The sequence below is a fragment of the Podarcis gaigeae genome (genome assembly GCF_964106915.1).
Source record: "Podarcis gaigeae genome assembly, chromosome: 3".
NCBI lineage: Eukaryota > Metazoa > Chordata > Lepidosauria > Squamata > Lacertidae > Podarcis > Podarcis gaigeae.
Window position 1 is genome coordinate 33,407,657 of NC_139680.1, and position 17,583 is coordinate 33,425,239.

General features: G+C 40.8%; 1 protein-coding gene across 1 annotated transcript in view; it reads left to right on the forward strand.

Annotated features, from left to right (window-relative positions):
* Positions 1–17,583, forward strand: part of PRIM2 (DNA primase subunit 2) — a gene marked incomplete at its 5' end in the record, with an annotated part of 70,832 nt that overhangs the window by 32,756 nt on the left and 20,493 nt on the right. Inside the window, 3 exon segments of the mRNA XM_083730304.1 lie at positions 13,456–13,523; positions 14,890–14,962; positions 16,242–16,427. Of these exon segments, the coding sequence (XP_083586430.1) occupies positions 13,456–13,523; positions 14,890–14,962; positions 16,242–16,427 (327 nt within the window).

A 17,583-nucleotide genomic window follows, 5' to 3' on the forward strand; every position in this document is an offset into this window, starting at 1 on the left:
AAAGACAAAGAGGAGGAGAAAAAGAAGAAGCATCCTTGGGTCGTTTTTCATCCAACTGTAGGATTTGGAAAGCGTATCACATTGTGAGGTAGTGGATCTGGTGAGAGGATAATGCTGTGAAAACCCTAGACCTTTAAAATAAGTTCAGTTTTATCCTTCTTAAACAATAACTCAAGAGCCAATAGGTACTTTGGGTGACACATTTACTCTGTCAATGTCACCAAAGTTAGAAAAAGTTTAGAGTATCAACAAAGGATCTAGGGCCATATTGGGTTAGCTAATGAACAGGTGTTCTGAAGTATAAGAGTGTAATATCTGTGTCTTATTACTTATAGTCTTCTTTATTAGTAATCTGGTCAACGTGCATTTTGGTACTTCTATTCTTTTTTTACGTTGCTACCACTAAGCAAAGGAATGCTACTGATTGAATGTATTGTAAACCAGGCATGCAATTGGTATCTTTTATCTGATGTTTAATGGAAAGAAAATGTTAATTTAGGGTAATGAAATAGGCCTCCAAGTATGGTGGGTGAATAGACCATTAGGTTAATTAAAACGAGGATATGTATCACTGCTGTAGTGGAACTATCATTTTGAAGGAGACAGTTTCATTTAGTGCTTGAATAGTGAAATTCAGAATGTCTCTCTCCCAAACTGGATTTACGACACATAAGACCAAGATAAATGGCAAGGGCAATTCAGACTTCTGTTCATTTACTTTTACCTGCCTACCATCACTTGTCAGTCTTGACTGCTTGTCACATAAAGGTGAAGATTTATTCAGCCTTATTTAAATCAATTAAATGGAAATTGTGTTGCTTCACTGTCCATCACGCAAGTGGTGCGTTTAGTACAAAAAGCACTAAAAAGTTGTGACAAACTGCACTCAGAAAAGCTTTCAAACACGCTTTAATGAGTACAGTCACCGTCTATGGATTTCAATTCTTGTTTAGTTTTTAAATATCACAACATTTTTAAAAGGCTTCTGGAAGAGGAAGGAGTTGTGTTGCTACATTGTTTATACTTGTTTGGAAGTCACTTAGGATTGCTGCAACTGAAGAAGAAAAATTGGTGGCGTAGATAACAATTGAGGGGAAAAGAGGACATTATAATAGGAAGAGTCGCAGAAGCAAATTGGTTTTCTGTAATATAATGGTACCTTGGTACTCAAACGGCTTGGCTCCCGAACAAATCGGCTCCAGAATGCTGCAAACCCAGAAGTAAGTGTTCCGGTTTGCAAACGTTTTTCACAAACCGAACGTCTGACACAGCTTCCACAGCTTCCGATTGAGTGCAGGAAGCTCCTGCAGCCAATCGGAAGCTGGGCCTTGGGTTTTCGAACCATTTTGGGTGTCGAGCAGACTCCCAGAACAGATTAAATTCAAGAACCAAGGTGGTTACAGGGCCATTCTGGACCATCAATAAGCCTTCAGGTGGCAAAGGACTTCAGGTGACTGCAGCACCTACACAACTGTGTAACATTTTTTTCTAGCTGTTGTAGCCACTAAGAAGGGATGCGGGTGGCGCTATGGGTTAAACCACAGCCTAGGACTTGCTGATCAGAAGGTCGGCAGTTCGAATCCCCGCGACGGGGTGAGCTGCTGTTGCTCGGTCCCTGCTCCTGCCAACCTAGCAGTTCAAAAGCACGTCAAAGTGCAAGTAGATAAATAGGTACTGCTCCAGCGGGAAGGTAAACAGCGTTTCCGTGCGCTGCTCTGGTTCGCCAGAAGGAACTTAGTCATGCTGGCCACATGACCTGGAAACTGTACGCCAGCTCCCTTGGCCAATAAAGCGAGATGAGCGCCGCAACCCCAGAGTCGGCCACTAATGGACCTAACGGTCAGGGGTCCCTTTACCTTTACCTAGCCACTAAGAGAGCTTTGTTTAGCCTTCCCTCTCTGCTATCGCCGACCCAGTCACCCTATTCAGCTGGGTTTTCAGTAGCAGCTGTGTCCTAGTGCAGAGTAAGATGTAGCAGAAAACCCCTTACATGAGTGAAATGTGCTTCCACTCAAGCAAAGAGAGGCCCACCCAGTTTCCACCAGTTCAACCTGCCATCTTGCCTGCTTCTCCATATTCTACACTGTTGCAGAGGGCCTGAAATATTTAGGAGTGACCGTGGGGGGTGGGGGAACTAAGGGCTGCAACAGGAAGTGGTGGGAAAGCCCCATTGTATGCATTGAACTGTGCCCACTGCTCTTTCAGTTCCTCCCACTGGAGCTGAGAATTTTAAAACCGCTAAGGTTATATATAATAGCACACCACTGTTTAAATTCTGGAAGACCTTGAGCTATAATGTTGTCATAATATGGCACCAAGGCCCAAAGGGTTGTGCTGTATCTTCTAGCCATGCCAGTCAGTGAAAGACTGGTTGAGATGCACATTTTAAGGTAACTTGTGCTTCCCACTCCTCACTTTAGGAATATGACAGTCATATAAAGATCTGGTAAGAGGGGAGTGTTCCTGCACATTTCTCTTTAGGTTAAAATAGTTTAAAGAATCAACACTTTAAAGAACTCTCCTGACTAAAAACTACCAGATTGAAATGTTAAATTGCAAAGTAAATCAAGGGCACATGCAAGCATGCACATGGAGTGGTGATGTGGGTTAGAGAGCTCCCTGAGAGAGAAAGAATGTCGTAAACAACAACCCCTCCCCCAAAAGCCTTTGGGGACTGCAGGCCAATGTCGAAGATTTCCTGATTGGCAAGGAGGTAAAGTAGAGGCTTGTAAGTTGAATTAAAAGAAGGCCTAGATTCTGAAAATTTACCTGGCAGCCCGAACATAACATGGATCAACTCAACACAGAACTCCCACTTAGTTCAGTGTGACCTGAAAATGTGTGTGAGATTATGACCCGAGGGAAAACTGAAATAGCTTCTTTTATTGATTTATTTCATGAATCATCATTGAACAGTGAAGTGGAATGTTTTACATCCAAACTTAAACGCTTTAGCATTTGGATTAACAGTTGATGCAGTCAGGCTTAATATCAAATGTGCAACCTAAACCTACCCATGTTTACTTGGAAATAAGACCTACTCTGCATGGGGGTTGCTCCTAAATCAAAGTATTCTTGACTTATAACCTGCTTAGTGTATCACACTGCCCATTATATATATTCAAGGGCATACAGATTACTCCTTTCTAATGCTAGCACCTTCCCCTTCTCTGGCATCTCCCAACAAACCCCCTTCACTTTTTCATCTAACACACCATGGCCAGCTGACCTAGCAATGGGGAGAAACCTTCGCTATCAGATATGCTACAGTTGTGCTCATCCACTTGGGAATCCACCGTAACATTTTGTTGCGTGCCCTATTTGTCTCTCAAATGTTAAGCTATGAGATGATTCTCTTGCGGAGAGCATTTTCCATCTAATGATAGTAACCTACTAGAAATGGCCAAACCCCCTGGTGCTCAATGTATGAAGTACTGTGCAAGTACGTTGTGTTGAAACAAATGAGACATGGGATTTGCAAAAGATATCAAGTGATTAATTTTCCCAATGTAATGGGGGAGATCAAAGAAGGGGCACATGTAAAGGTAAAGGTAAAGGGACCCCTGAACATTAGTTCCAGTCGTGACCGACTCTGGGATTGCGGCGCTCATCTCGCTTTACTGGCCGAGGGAGCCGGCGTACAGCTTCCGGGTCATGTGGCCAGCATGACTAAGCCGCTTCTGGCGAACAAGAGCAGCGCACGGAAACGCTGTTTACCTTCCCGCCGGAGGGGTACCTATTTATCTACTTGTACTTTGACGTGCTTTCAAACTGCTAGGTTGGCAGGAGCAGGGACTGAGCAACGGGAGCTCACCCCGTCGCAGGGATTCAAACTGCCAACCTTCTGATCGGCAAGTTCTAGGCTCTGTGGTTTAACCCACAGCGCCACCCGTGTCCCCAAGGGGCACATGTAGGCAGGATCAAACAATATGTGGAGACAGAGCTTTGCTTTCTAAACAGTGCCATGAAGCAGTGTGGCAAAAAATAGCAAGCAAAGCTACTGTTATATGCTCATTCCTATTTGTAAGAATGTCCCTTCTTTGGCTCATGGCCTCTCCTCTCTTAAACTGTGGAAGCTTTGTGGTGTGTAGGGTGGGATGGGGGAGCTCAAGGTCCTTTCTGTGGCTTTCCTTGGTTGATCTCTTTGTGTGCAGTGGTACCTCGGGTTAAGTATTTAATTTGTTCCGGAGGTCCGTTCTTAACCTGAAACTGTTCTTAACCTGAAGCACCACTTTAGCTAATGGGGCCTCCTGCTGCCACCACGCTACCAGAGCACGATTTCTGTTCTCATCCTGAAGCAAAGTTCTTAACCCGAGGTAATATTTCTGGGTTAGCGGAGTGTGTAACCTGAAGCGTATGTAACCCAAGGTACCACTGTATTGCTCTTTATTACTTGCTTTGATTTTTTTTCTATTGAAAAAGGCAGGCTCCAAATACAAGAAATCTATCACAAACTGTTTTCTTGCAAACCCCCACTCTCCAGGGATAGAAATCCATGGGAATACTCAGTGGTAAGCAACCACCTGATATATTTTAATGCAAAAAATGCTGGATAGCTGTTAACGGGGTGGGGTGGGGGAGCTAATTCTTCACATGAAATTAGTGCCTTTGATAGTTGTTGTTTTTTAAAGTGTCTCTGGATGTCCATAGTGCTAAAATATAATAACTACATCTTTGCTAAGATTGCATACTTTGAGTATTTCTTCAGAATTGCAATGTGTTAAAGGTTAAAACCAAACTTTTTTCAAAATTGATCAGCATTGAAATGTCAGCTGTCTAGTTGTGGCAACATACCAGCATGCAAACACTGGTCTAATATTGATTTCCCTGGCTGCATAACATTTGCATTGTGACATTTTGCTGCAACATTAGCGAAGTGGTTGTTTCTTGATCAATCGCTTTCGGTAGTACACACCATACAGCTGTACTCAACGTGACCTATTTGGAATTACATATTAACAACCCAGCAAAAGTATGGGTATGTGTGCATATAAATGTAAGCCCGGAGCAGGAATTGTGCTGTGTTAAAAGAGATGCTGTTTGCAAGCATAGTTCTTACATTATATAAAACTGCTGTTATGTTAACTACCATATACAGTACCTAGGCAAAGCATCATTGACAGTGCAATCCTATATATTGAATGAAATCCTGTTTATTGCATTCAGTATATATATAATATTGTTATACTGTTATATTGTTTTGTCTGATGATACATTATGTATTTTTGTGTTTTTATACTGTAAACTGCCCTATGACCCTCTCATGAAGGGCAGTATATAAATTTAATAAATAAATAAATAAATAAATAAAATAAAATTGTGTGTGCTGTATTAGAGATTCGGTATATTGGTCCTTTTTTATTGAATTTTTTTGCCTCTCCTACCCCCGATCTAACATATTGTGTAAAACAAGACTTACCAGTAACTTGCCCATTAGACTTTCTGATATGAGGAATAAGTAGACATTATACACACACACACACACCATTGTTCCTCCCAGGAGTTCAGACAGGTGTATGTGATGTTTTTCTTCCAACTGTTTAATCCTTGCAACAATCCTGCAGTTTACATGAGACTTGAGATAATGACTGGGCCAGTGTCTCTCAATCTGTATCTGAATCTGTATCTCCCCAGTTTAATGTCCAAACTAGCCTAGTAGAAGCCTTTAACCTCAAACATGGATCTGTTCCAATTATAGAGGTGTTCACATGTTACGTTCAACAAGATGCTGCTGTTTGGTAATGATAAGGTGAAACTCTGTGACCCTTATAATTCAGACGAGTATTCTCTTGGTATGAACAATGAAAAATTGTGGATTGTTGTTACAACATACTACATTTTTGCTTCTCTTTGGAACAAAATCCATAATATTTTTTTTTTAAAAAACATTTTTTATTGCTTTTTAGAAATACAGAAAAAAGAATAAAGAGTGGTTATAAGAAGATAGGGTATAAGTAACAAGTTTCCATATTCTTTTTCCATCTATTCTATAGGACTTCCCCACATCCTCCGAACCCTGCGTTCTCTGTCTTATAAAGCATCAGCAATTTGTTAACTTATTTCAAAACTTATTGTAACTTCCATTTTATCATGTTCCCTATTTTCAATTTTACTGTAGCTCAATTCTTATATGTTTTATATTAAACACAATAAAGTTATTTCATTATTTTACCTCTGAATTCTTGTGTCTTAATTTTCATTTCATTAACTTACATTTGCTGAAGCTAGAATTTCCTGAAAGGTGCATTTTTTAACATTCATACAGCTTATAATGTTTTTTCAAATAGTCCTTAAACTTTTCCCAGTCCTCCTCAGTTGTTTCTTCTCCCACGTCTCGGATTCTGCCAGTCATTTCAGCCAGTTCCATATAGTCCATCAACTGCGATTGCCATTCCTCCAGCGTGGGTAAATCTTGTGTCTTCCAATATTTTGCAATCAATATCCTTGCTGCTGTGGTAGCATACATGAAAAAGGTTCTGTCCTTCTTAAGCACTCTCTGGTCCACCATGCCCAGAAGGAAGGCCTCTGGTTTTTTAGGTAAGGTAAATCTCAGTACCTTTTTTAGTTCATTATGGATCATTTCCCAGAAGGCCTTCACTTTCGGGCAGGTCCACCAGAGATGAAAGAATGTCCCTTCCGCCTCTCCACATTTCCAACATTTGTTGTCAGACAGATGATATATCTTGGCTAACTTGACTGGGGTCATGTACCACCGGTATATCATTTTCATAATATTTTCCTTCAAGGCAGTGCAAGCCGTGAATTTCAAACCGGTGTTCCATAACCTTTCCCAGTCTGCAAACATAATGTTATGCCCCACATCCTGAGCCCATTTTATCATGGCGGATTTGACTGTCTCATCCTGTGTATTCCACTTAAGCAGCAAGTTATACATTCTCGAAAGTAGCTTACTTTTTGGCTCTAACAATTCAATCTCCAGTTTCGATTTTTCCACCTGGAATCCAACTTTTTTATCTATTTTAAATACCTCTTGAATTTGCGCATAGTGCAGCCAATCTCGTACCTTAGTTTTCAATTTCTCCAAACTTAGCAGCCTCCAATTGTCTCCAGTTTTTTCAATTATTTCCCAATATTTAGGCCAATGGGCCTCCATGTTGGGTCTCTTACGTGCCTTGGCCTCCACCGGTGAGAGCCACCTCGGAGTTTTACTCTCCAATAAGTCTTTGTATTTTATCCAGACCCTCCAAATTGCTCTTCTGACAATATGGTTTTTAAACAATTTGTGCACTTTAGCCTTGTCATACCACAAATATGCATGCCACCCAAACGCATTGTCAAACCCTTCCAGATCCAGGACGTCAGTGTTCTCCAATAAAATCCAATCTTTCAACCAGCAGAAGGCTGCAGATTCATAATATAGCCTCAAGTCTGGCAGGGCAAATCCCCCCCTTTCTTTCACATCAGTTAATATTTTAAACTTTATTCGGGGCTTTTTGCCCTGCCAAACAAACTTAGAAATATCCTTCTGCCACTTTCCAAAACATTCCACCTTGTCCACGATCTGTAGGGCCTGAAACAAAAATAACATTTTCGGCAATACATTCATCTTTACAGCAGCTATTCGGCCTAACAAGGAAAGTTTCAATCTTGACCATATTTCCAAGTCTCTTTTGATTTCTGACCAACATTTCTCATAATTGTCTTTAAACAAATTCAAATTTTTGGAGGTCAAGTACACCCCTAGGTATTTTACTTTTTTAACCACATTCAGCTCCGTTTCTTTGGAGAACTCATCTGTTTCTGTAACTGTCAAATTTTTTGCTAAAACCTTAGTTTTTTGCTTATTTAACTTAAACCCCGCCACCCGACCAAAATCAGAAATTAATTCTAACACTCTTTTAGTGCTGGAGACTGGTTCCTGAAGTGTTAATACCAAGTCATCTGCAAATGCTTTCAATTTGTATTGTTTCACTCCGACCTCGATTCCCTGAACCAACCGGTCCTTTCTAATCATATTTAGCAACACCTCCAGAACTGAAATGAACAATAGAGGGGATAGAGGGCACCCCTGGCGTGTCCCTTTTTCAATTTTAAACTCCTCTGTCACCACATTATTTACAATCAATTTAGCTTTTTGTTCTGTATAGATTGCTTCTATACCATTTTCGAACCCCCGCCCCACTCCCATCCCTTCCAAATTTTTCTTCATAAACATCCAAGAAATATTATCAAAGGCCTTCTCTGCGTCAACAAAAATCAAAACCGCTCTGGTATTCAGATTTGTTTGTAGAAGTTCCATAATGTCAATAATGTTTCTTGTATTGTCAAACAAATGCCTACCAGGGAGAAAGCCAGCCTGGTCCTTGTGAATCACTTCATTTAGTACTTTTTTAAGTCTATTTGCCAAAATATCAGCAAAAATTTTGTAATCCACATTTAGGAGTGAAATGGGGCGGTAGTTCTTAAGTTGGGTCTTTTCAGTCTCTGATTTAGGTATCAATGTGATGAAAGCTTCTTTCCACATTTCCGGTGCCTTCCTTCCCTCCATTATCTGGTTACAAACCTCCATCAAAGGTTGTGTCAAATAGTCCTTTAAAACTTTATAGTATTTGGAGGTTAGGCCGTCCGGGCCTGGGGACTTGCCAAGTTGAAGATTTTGAATGGCACTTTCAATTTCTTGCTGTGTAATGTTACAATTCAGGTTTGTTCTCATTTCCAGGGGTATTTTTTGTAATCCATTAGTTTTAAGAAATTGATCCACCTCTGTGGCTTTTTGCGGCCCTTGTGTATAAAGTTCTTTGAAGTACCTCTGGAAGCACTTTCTGATTTCCTCGGGTTTCTGAACCATTCTCCCTTCGATCTCTAGGTTTGTAACCGTATTAAGCTTTTGTCTCTTTTTCAACTGCCAGGCTAGCAGTTTCCCACACTTATTCGCCGATTCGAAGGATCTTTGTTTCATTTGTTTAATTTTCCATTCCACCTCTTGGTTTATCAATTTTGAATATTGCGCCTGGAAAAATTTCACTTCTCTTAACACATCCTTCGACTTAGGCCTAGATCTTAATTTTTTCTCTCCTTCTCTTATTTTCTCCAATATCTTCTCCTTCTTTTCATTCCAGAGCCTTTTCTTAATCGTATTTTGTTGTATTAGAAACCCTCTCATGACTGCCTTACTTGCGTCCCAGATTGTTCTTTTTTCCACGGTAGTATTCAAATTTATCTCAAAATAGTCCTTTAAGGTTTTTTGGGCCTTCTTCACAATCTCCTGATCTCTTAATAAGGTGTCATTCATTTTCCATCTAAAGGAACCGGTTGTGTTAAGTCTCAATTCCACTTTCAAAGCACTATGGTCGGAGCAGGTTTTTGGGCAGATTTCCACTTTTCTAGTCTTAGGTGCCAGTCCTCTAGTTGTCCAGATTTGGTCGATTCGTGTCCATGTCAGATGAGCTTCAGAAAAGAAAGTCCCTTCTTTCCCTAGAGGGTTCTTAACCCTCCAAATGTCAACCAAGTCCATATTGTCTGTCATTTCAAAAAAAGTTTTGGGTAGTCTGCCGTCTTTCGATATGTTAGCACTTTGTGACTTATCCATATGTACAGACACGACCCCATTCATATCACCCAGCATAATGATGTTGCTATAGTCCAAATAATCCAGCATGGTCTCATGCAGCTTCCTGAAGAATTCCGACTTTCCCTCATTTGGAGCATATATTCCTAATATCAAAATTTTTTCTCCTTGCGTCTGTATTTCAATCGCCAAAATTCGGCCATATTCATCTTTGAATAAAAATTTCGGTGACAGGCTCTCCTTTGCGTAAATCACCACTCCTCTCTTCTTGACTTTGTCCGAAGAAATAAATTCTTGGCCTAGTCTTTTGTTAATTAACACTTTTCTATGGAGCCTTGTCACATGTGTTTCCTGTAGGCAGATAACGTCCAATTGTTCCTTTTTCAAAATGTGAAAGACTTTCCTTCTTTTTTCCGGGGAGTTTCCGCCATTTATATTCCAACTAAGAAGCTGCAGAGACATCCTGACTCAGTTGACGGGTTCTACAATGGGGTATCTAAGCTTCCTCCCGATCCCGGGGGAGGTAATGCTGGTCCTGGTCCTGGTGGTATAACTCTTGGAGATGGTGCCGGTGGTGGTGGAGGCCAAGAAGCTGCGGCTCCTTTTTGCAGGTCCTCCTCGTGGTCATGTAGGAACTTCTGCTGGTCTTCAGGTGATTTAATCTTTATTTTCCTTCCTTTGTAAGTAAATGAAAGTCCTTGTGGAAACTCCCACCTGTAAGGAATTCCGTTATGTCTCAACAATTTGGTCAAATCTATATAGGTAGTCCTAAGTTCCAAGAGATATTTGGGTATATCTCTGTAAATTTCGGCCCTTTTACCTTCTACCTCCAAAGATTTCTTAAAATGTAGGCCTAGTATCTTATCCCTTTCTTCTCTTGATCTCAGAGCAACCAAACAGTCTCTGGGCTTATCTTTCTTTACTGATTTTCCCAGTCTAAAGGCTGTCACAATTTTAAAGTCCTTTTCTTCCTCAATTCCCCAGAATTTGGTGAACAAAAGTGTCAAAAATCCCTCTAGATTATTTTGTTCCAATTCCGGGATAGCCCTTATCCTGAGATTACTATCTTTACTTTTCAATTCAACCAATGCCAGGTAGGCTTGTTGTTCCCCTACCTGCCTTCTCAAAGGTCTTACCTCTCCTTTAATTTCATCCACCTTTAAGTTCACCTGTTCTGCTTTTTGGTTGGCTTCCACAGCTAATTTAAAGTTTTCAGCCGTAGCTCCTTGCAATTTCTCAATTGCCTGAGTGTGCTGCGAAACCTGTTCAGTTAATTTGCCAATAGAGGATGTAGCTTGGTCAATCTTTGATGTTTGATTATCCACTTTTTGGTTTAAGACTGCCAATTGTTCCAAAATTTGTTTTAAAACTGTTTCAGATCCTCCAGTTGCCATGTCTTCTGCAGCAGGCTGCACTAGTTCCACCTCCTGTGCTGTCAGCACAGTTGGGACAGATGATCTGCGGTGATGAGTTAAAGTTGTTTGCAAAAGTTGCCCAGATTTTTTCTCTTTTTCTTTATCTTTAGCTTTAGCTGCTCTTGTTCTCCCTGTGCCGCTCATTCCACACCTGCCTCTGTTCAAGGTCAAATGGTCTTTTGTCCCATGGGAAAAACAAGTCCCAAATATAAATAAAAAGAACCACAAAAGGTTTCAATAAAGCTCAGTTCCCATGCAACTATGTTTCCACAGTCCTATAGGGGGAGTATTTCAAAGCTTCAAAAAAGAAAGGAACTATTTTCCGCCATTGAAGTTCCTCAATTCCCCATATTGAGTTTAGTAATTCCCAAACACAAAAGGAAGGTTTCCAGAACTTCTAATCTTTTAAAATCCAGCCTTAAAGTATCAATACAGGTCCATGCAACAATGTTTAATATTAGTATCTCAGTCTATGCAACAATTTCGATCTCTGCAACAATGTCGTCAGTTTGACAGCAGTTTGACAGTTCTTTTTCTATGCACTGGCAGCCCGGTGACGGGGTTGTCTCTTTCAGCCCCGTTTAGCCCGGAAATTGGAGGATAGTTCTAAAGAATAAAAGTCTATACAACCCACAGTTCTTTCCTTTTTGTCTTCAAAATACAGAGTCTCTCAATGCACCCTTTCTTCCACTTTGACAATCCCTTTTTAAATACTTCAGCTCGTTTCCGAGCCCTTGCTTTGATCTAATTAGCAGAGTCGGGAGGCGGACTTCCTGTTACTCGCCTCCCGCTTTCGGCCGAATTTCTTCAATTTAGTTGGAAAATTTAGGACCCTTACTCACGGGTATGTTGCTCCAATTCCGATAATTTCAAGAAGAAAGGTCAGCGCTCATCAGCAGCAGCAGCGCGGCTTTGCTTCCACGAAAAGAGCGATGAACTCACAGCGCCGCTCCCCCTTTCACGTTCCGGAGCCTCTTACGAGGCTCCTTCCCCGCTTCTGGGGGGGCTCCAGGCGCCCGCCGAGTCCCACGGCCGCAGGCTCACTCTGCCTGCGGTTTTTCTTGATGGGTCTCCGCTTTGCCGCAGCGGACGACCCTTTTTCGCGGAGCCCCTCTTCACAGCGCAAAGAGGACCGCCATTGCTGTTTCGCGCCGCCTCCGGAAACAGTTCTCAGAGTCCCTTTTCCTTTCCTCTCCTCCAATCTGTTGTAGACTTGAGGCAGCTATGAGGGTCTCCCATTGTTAGGCAGGCAGAGATGGATGCTGGGAAGGTATGTGTGTGAGAGACCATGAAGACTGAATGAGAAGCAGCCAGTGGGTAAAGGAGGTATAAGTTACTCACTGACATTGCTAGGCATGATGATGAGTATTATTACATACCCAAGGATGTAATTTTGACATGCAATTTTAGCAAGCACAAATATTTTAGAATTACTAACATTTTTTCTTCCTTTTTTTCAATGTAACTTGTTTTTACTGGTATTCTTAATTAATACTTTAGACTGTCAGTTGTAAGTAGCTGGGAGCACTTTTGTTCTAGTAAGTGGCATATAAATTAAATATATTACCTTATAATCCTTGTAGCAGCCCTTTAAGGTAGGTTGATACTGTTAGGTCCGTATTACAGGTGGTCCAGCAAGACTTGAGTCTGAAAATGGCTTATCTAAAGCCATTTGTTGATTTTAGTGGCAGAAACAAACACACTTCATTGGATACCATGCACACGAAAGCTCATACCAATAACAAACTTAGTTGGTCTCTAAGGTGCTACTGGAAGGATTTTTTTTATATTTTGTTTCAACTATGGCAGACAAACACAGCTACCTATCTGTATTTAGTGGCAGAAGTTAGGTTTGAACTGGGCACTTCCTCGATCCGTGGCTAAACCTTAGCTAATATGCTTCAGCAGCACAGAATAAAAAAAAGATGTTCATCTAAGGAAACAACTGTAATTTTGTAAGACTTAACTATACAGAGAGCTCGTAGTGGAGCCTTCTGTGGAAACAGTTACTGAAACATTGATTTCCTCCGCTCTTCATCAGGAGTGGATTTGGCAGAGGAGTGGATTAATGCTACTTCCCATCAACAGAACTTAAGTAGTTTAAATGCAATGGTTAATGGGTCTGGAGAAGAACTTGTTGAAATAACGACATTGCGTTGATCTAATAATAGATTGAATCGATAGATTTAAAGCTTACGTGGAAGGCTGATAAAATTATAAGCTTAATAGGAAGAGTTAGAAAGATGATAAGCAAATGGACATCTTTGAAAAAGCTGAAAGAAGAGTTGTTGATTTCTGTTTCTGGAGATTTGACTCAACAAGAGAGAGTGATTGTGTGAGAGACAACAAACGTTCCAGTGGTTTTTTTGAAGAATATGTTTTTGGGTCAATAAGTTAATTTTATTTGCATTATTAGTAACTGTAGTTTGTACTTAAAAAAAAAAAGAGAGAGAGCAGCATTTCATTGGTTCTTTGTGACTTGTTTCCCCACCCCTCCCCAATCTCTTTTAGCTCACAGCACGGTCATTGCCCATTGTACAAACAGATGAGAGACTCCAGCCTCTGCTCAGTCATCTCAGGTAATGTATCAGTATATTTTTCCTATAATAGTTCTCGGGGAGCAGTATTACTGGGTGGTCCAGTGAGCAGCAGGAAATGGTTGCGGATGGTGAATAGGTATGGAACATCCCCCTGAGGTGTGCCCAGGCAGCTGCTACTGCAGCCTACAGCAAGCAACTCGTTGAGATTTGCCTTAATTGGCCCCGCTATGGCGAAGCTCCTAAGCAGTGCTACATTGCAGGTGGGACCAATGGCATTCTGACTGCTAACTTGTGGACCTGTCTGTGCCAGAAGAAAAAAAGTAAAAGGGCCCAACCAGCCCATTGAGGGGCTGTTCCTTGCACTTCACCAGAGATTTGAACCGGAGAGCCATGTGGACCCTCCCTTCTCAAACTCAGCTTCTTTCACTGCAGATGGTAGGTTTAAGTGGGTAGTAGAGAGCTGCTGTTCTTGCCATGATTTCTCCTGCGCCATCTCAGTCAACACATCAAGCTCATCCCTTAGGTTAGATTTCAAACAAACAAACAAACAAACATGTTTTGTCCTTTGGGGGGGAAAAGAGCCCATCTACAGTGGTACCTCTGGTTGCGAACGGGATCCGTTCCGGAGGCCCGTTTGCAACATGAAAAGAGCGCAACCCGCAGCGGCGCGTCTGCACACGTGTGGGTTGCAATTTGACGCTTTTGCGCATGCGCATGACATCATTTTGCACTTTTGTGCATGCGCAAGTGGCAAAACCCAGAAGTAACCCTTTCCGGTACTTCCGGGTCGCCGTGGGACGTAACCTGAAAGAGCATAACATGAAGCAACTTAACATGAGGTATGACTGCACTTGAAATTCATGCAGAATATTCTCCTTCCCTCATACCCTTTTTAAAACCACAATCATGATTTTATTACTTTCTGGGGTTGTCTCCTCATGGAGCTCTGTAGTATTTCAGTAGAAATGTTTTCACAATTTTCTGATAAATTTTAAGAAGACACACTTTTACTAGCAGTTCCTTTAATGTGAAAAATATAAAGGATCTATAATTGAAGTCTAGAACTACTTTCTTTGGGCAGCTGCTTTGACAAGTTTCAGGTATTTTGCTCATACTTGGAACATAATGTTCATCCCAGACTATGATTCTGATCTTGTTTCTCAGGAAGAAATGCCACAAAATAAATCTGTCAAGGTGCTTGTGTGGTGAAATGTCAAAACTGTGTTGGATAAAAAAAAAGTTTCAAAGTGCTTTAGTGTATTCAAGTCATATTTGCTGAATTGTTACGTTGGAATGATTTCCTCCTAAAATCCATAAAAACAATTGTGTATTTAAGTTCCCATTGTAACAAGTGAATTGTTGAAGATTTCATATACCCTAAAAAACTTTCGTCTCTACCCCACAGTCATGCATATGTTGGTCCAGATTACAGCATTGAAAGAAACATTGGGAAAATTTCATTAGAACAGATTGACACTGTGAGTATTTTATGCTTTTAAACTGTACCCCGTATTGCCCTTGTCCAGCATGCAGTTTGTGTGAAGAAACTGACTGCCCTTTACGTATAATAACAGGTTGGATCCAGAGGAAGTTGGCCATGCATTAGTCCTGTTGAAATCAATGAGACAAGGTTATGACTAACATGAAATCAGTGATGCACTAATGCACAACTAACCTCATTTGAATCCGTTCCAATATATTTATCCTCAAGGAAACCAGTGGCATAGAAGTCCTGTTTGTTTTTTAAAAGTGATATAAAGGAGTTGGTCTAGAGGTTTGCTGTAACTATTAACACCTTCTTGTTAACCAAATACGGTAGCTTAATACAGGCAATGACCATTTTACAGGGGGGGGGCTCTGTTCCTAGCCCCCACACACGTATAAGCCTGCCCTGTTCTGTCCCAATTCTGTCCTCTTCCAAAATGACTCGCGCTTCCATGCCCACATGTCAGTTAGATGTGGGCTAAATGGTCAATGCCTGTACTGCTGATTATGATTATGATTATTATTATAGCGGGCATATCGTAGCTAAGAAATGAAAGCAAGTAATAGTTGGGAAAATAAACTTAATTAAAGTGCATCCAGCAATGTATCTGAAAATATTTAAGTCTGTTTTAAATGCATTATCTGACCCCCGCTCTGCTGTTTTTCTGTATCTGTTAATGCACCAGCCTTCCCCGGCACAGTGCCCTCCAGATCACTTGCGCTGCAATTCCCATCAGCTCCAACCAGCATAGCCAGTTGTCAGGAATGATGGGAATTGTAGTTCAACAGCACCAGGTTGGGTAAGCCTGTTATACACTGACCTAAATTGTGATAGGATGAAGGGCAGTATAAAATGTTTTAAATAAATTCAAGATATACCTATAAATGATATCAATGCCATCAAGTAAAGTATACTTTTTTGGGGGGGGTGAGAACAAAACCACTCTTAATATACAATCAGAATCCATATTTTAAACTGGTAACTAATTAACCATACTGATTAATGCTTTTGGCTAGAATTAGTAAAGACCATTTCTTTTTTTAATAACTGTATTTCTGTGCTGCATTTATTCTTTTCTCTTGTATAGAACAAAATATTAGATTCAAATGCTTACAGGCATATTGAAGTCGTAAAATAGATTTACGCATAGTCCCTATAGCCCCTGCATATCCTTCTCTCCTCAAGCTGTTCACCTTTCTAAATAGATTTAATTGGTGATCAAAATGCAGCCTGTAAGTCAATCTATTCAATAATATGTTTTCCTGTTGCAGCTTTCTGTTAAATCATTTCCTCCCTGCATGCGCCAACTGCACAAAGCTCTGCGTGATAACCATCATCTCCGTCATGGAGGCCGTATGCAATATGGTTTGTTCCTAAAAGGCATCGGTTTAACACTAGAACAAGCTCTACAGTTCTGGAAATCTGAATTCATCAGAGGAAAAGTGGATGCAGACAAGGTAAATTACTTGTTTGGAGGACTATTCAGTTCTTAATAGTTCTCTTTGAACATTTGCGAAGTCTGCAGACGTCCATGTGCACTGTGGACAGCTGCTTAGACTAAAACAAGTCTAACATAAATAGCAATAGCAAAAAACACCTGCTTTCCCATCCTTTCCTCACAGCGGATATACATCTCAATTCTGCTCTCAGCATAAATTTATATTGCCTAACTTTGTTGTTTGCAGAAATCACAGAAGGAAGTCAGAAAACTTACTTACAATATTGATAAACACTTATATATAGTGATATCAATATTTGCTTTCAAAATCAATAAAAGGACCAAGTTCCACTACAAATATTTCCATACATTGTCCTCCAGTGCTTAACCTTAATATTTTCCAAACTACTGATCCATTTCTGTTTAGAGGATGGTTGAATGAAGTCCTTGTTCTGTCTCCTTGCCAACTGAAAGGTAGCCAACATAACACTAATTTTAAAAAAGGGATTGATGGGGACCCCAGGGAGGGAGGAAAGGCCATATAGGCCTGTCTGTGCTTCGTAATTGGGTAGAAAGTCTGTTTAAACTTACATACCCACTTTGGGCATTATAAAATGTGTGCTTGGAAAGGGGTGTAGAACCATGCAAGCAGGCCCTGTCATTCCCAAGTTGCGTGGGAAAGCCAGGTTGGAGTGGTCAGAGCTGACTTTCACAGTCCTGAGGCCCCTGCACAGATACCTGTAGTCCCTAAAGGACTACTGTACTGAATAAAAAGTTTTGCAGAACAACAATTTGCCACCAAGAAGAGCAGATTCTTTGGAGTTCTTGAGAGTGCTGAGAAGCATGTAAAACGGGAAATCCGACAGGCATTCAAAGTCCTTTGCAAAAGGCTTCCAAGTATATGTAGAAGTCATAGGTTAAGAGAACAGATCATCTTGCCGTTTCTCTGAGCCTTGATGCTAATGCCAGAAAGATATAGAAGTAGGTCTTCTACACAAATGCTATATTGTGGTGCAGTAGCAACTGCATGCCAATGTGCACCGGTTTTTCTTTTACATTTCCAGTGCTTCCTAAAGGCATGCTTTAAGCCGGTGCCAAAAATAGACAGGGACTTCCAAAGTTTAAATGCTGCCATGCTTAGAAAACAACGCAGAATGAGCGTTACCTGGTGCCTA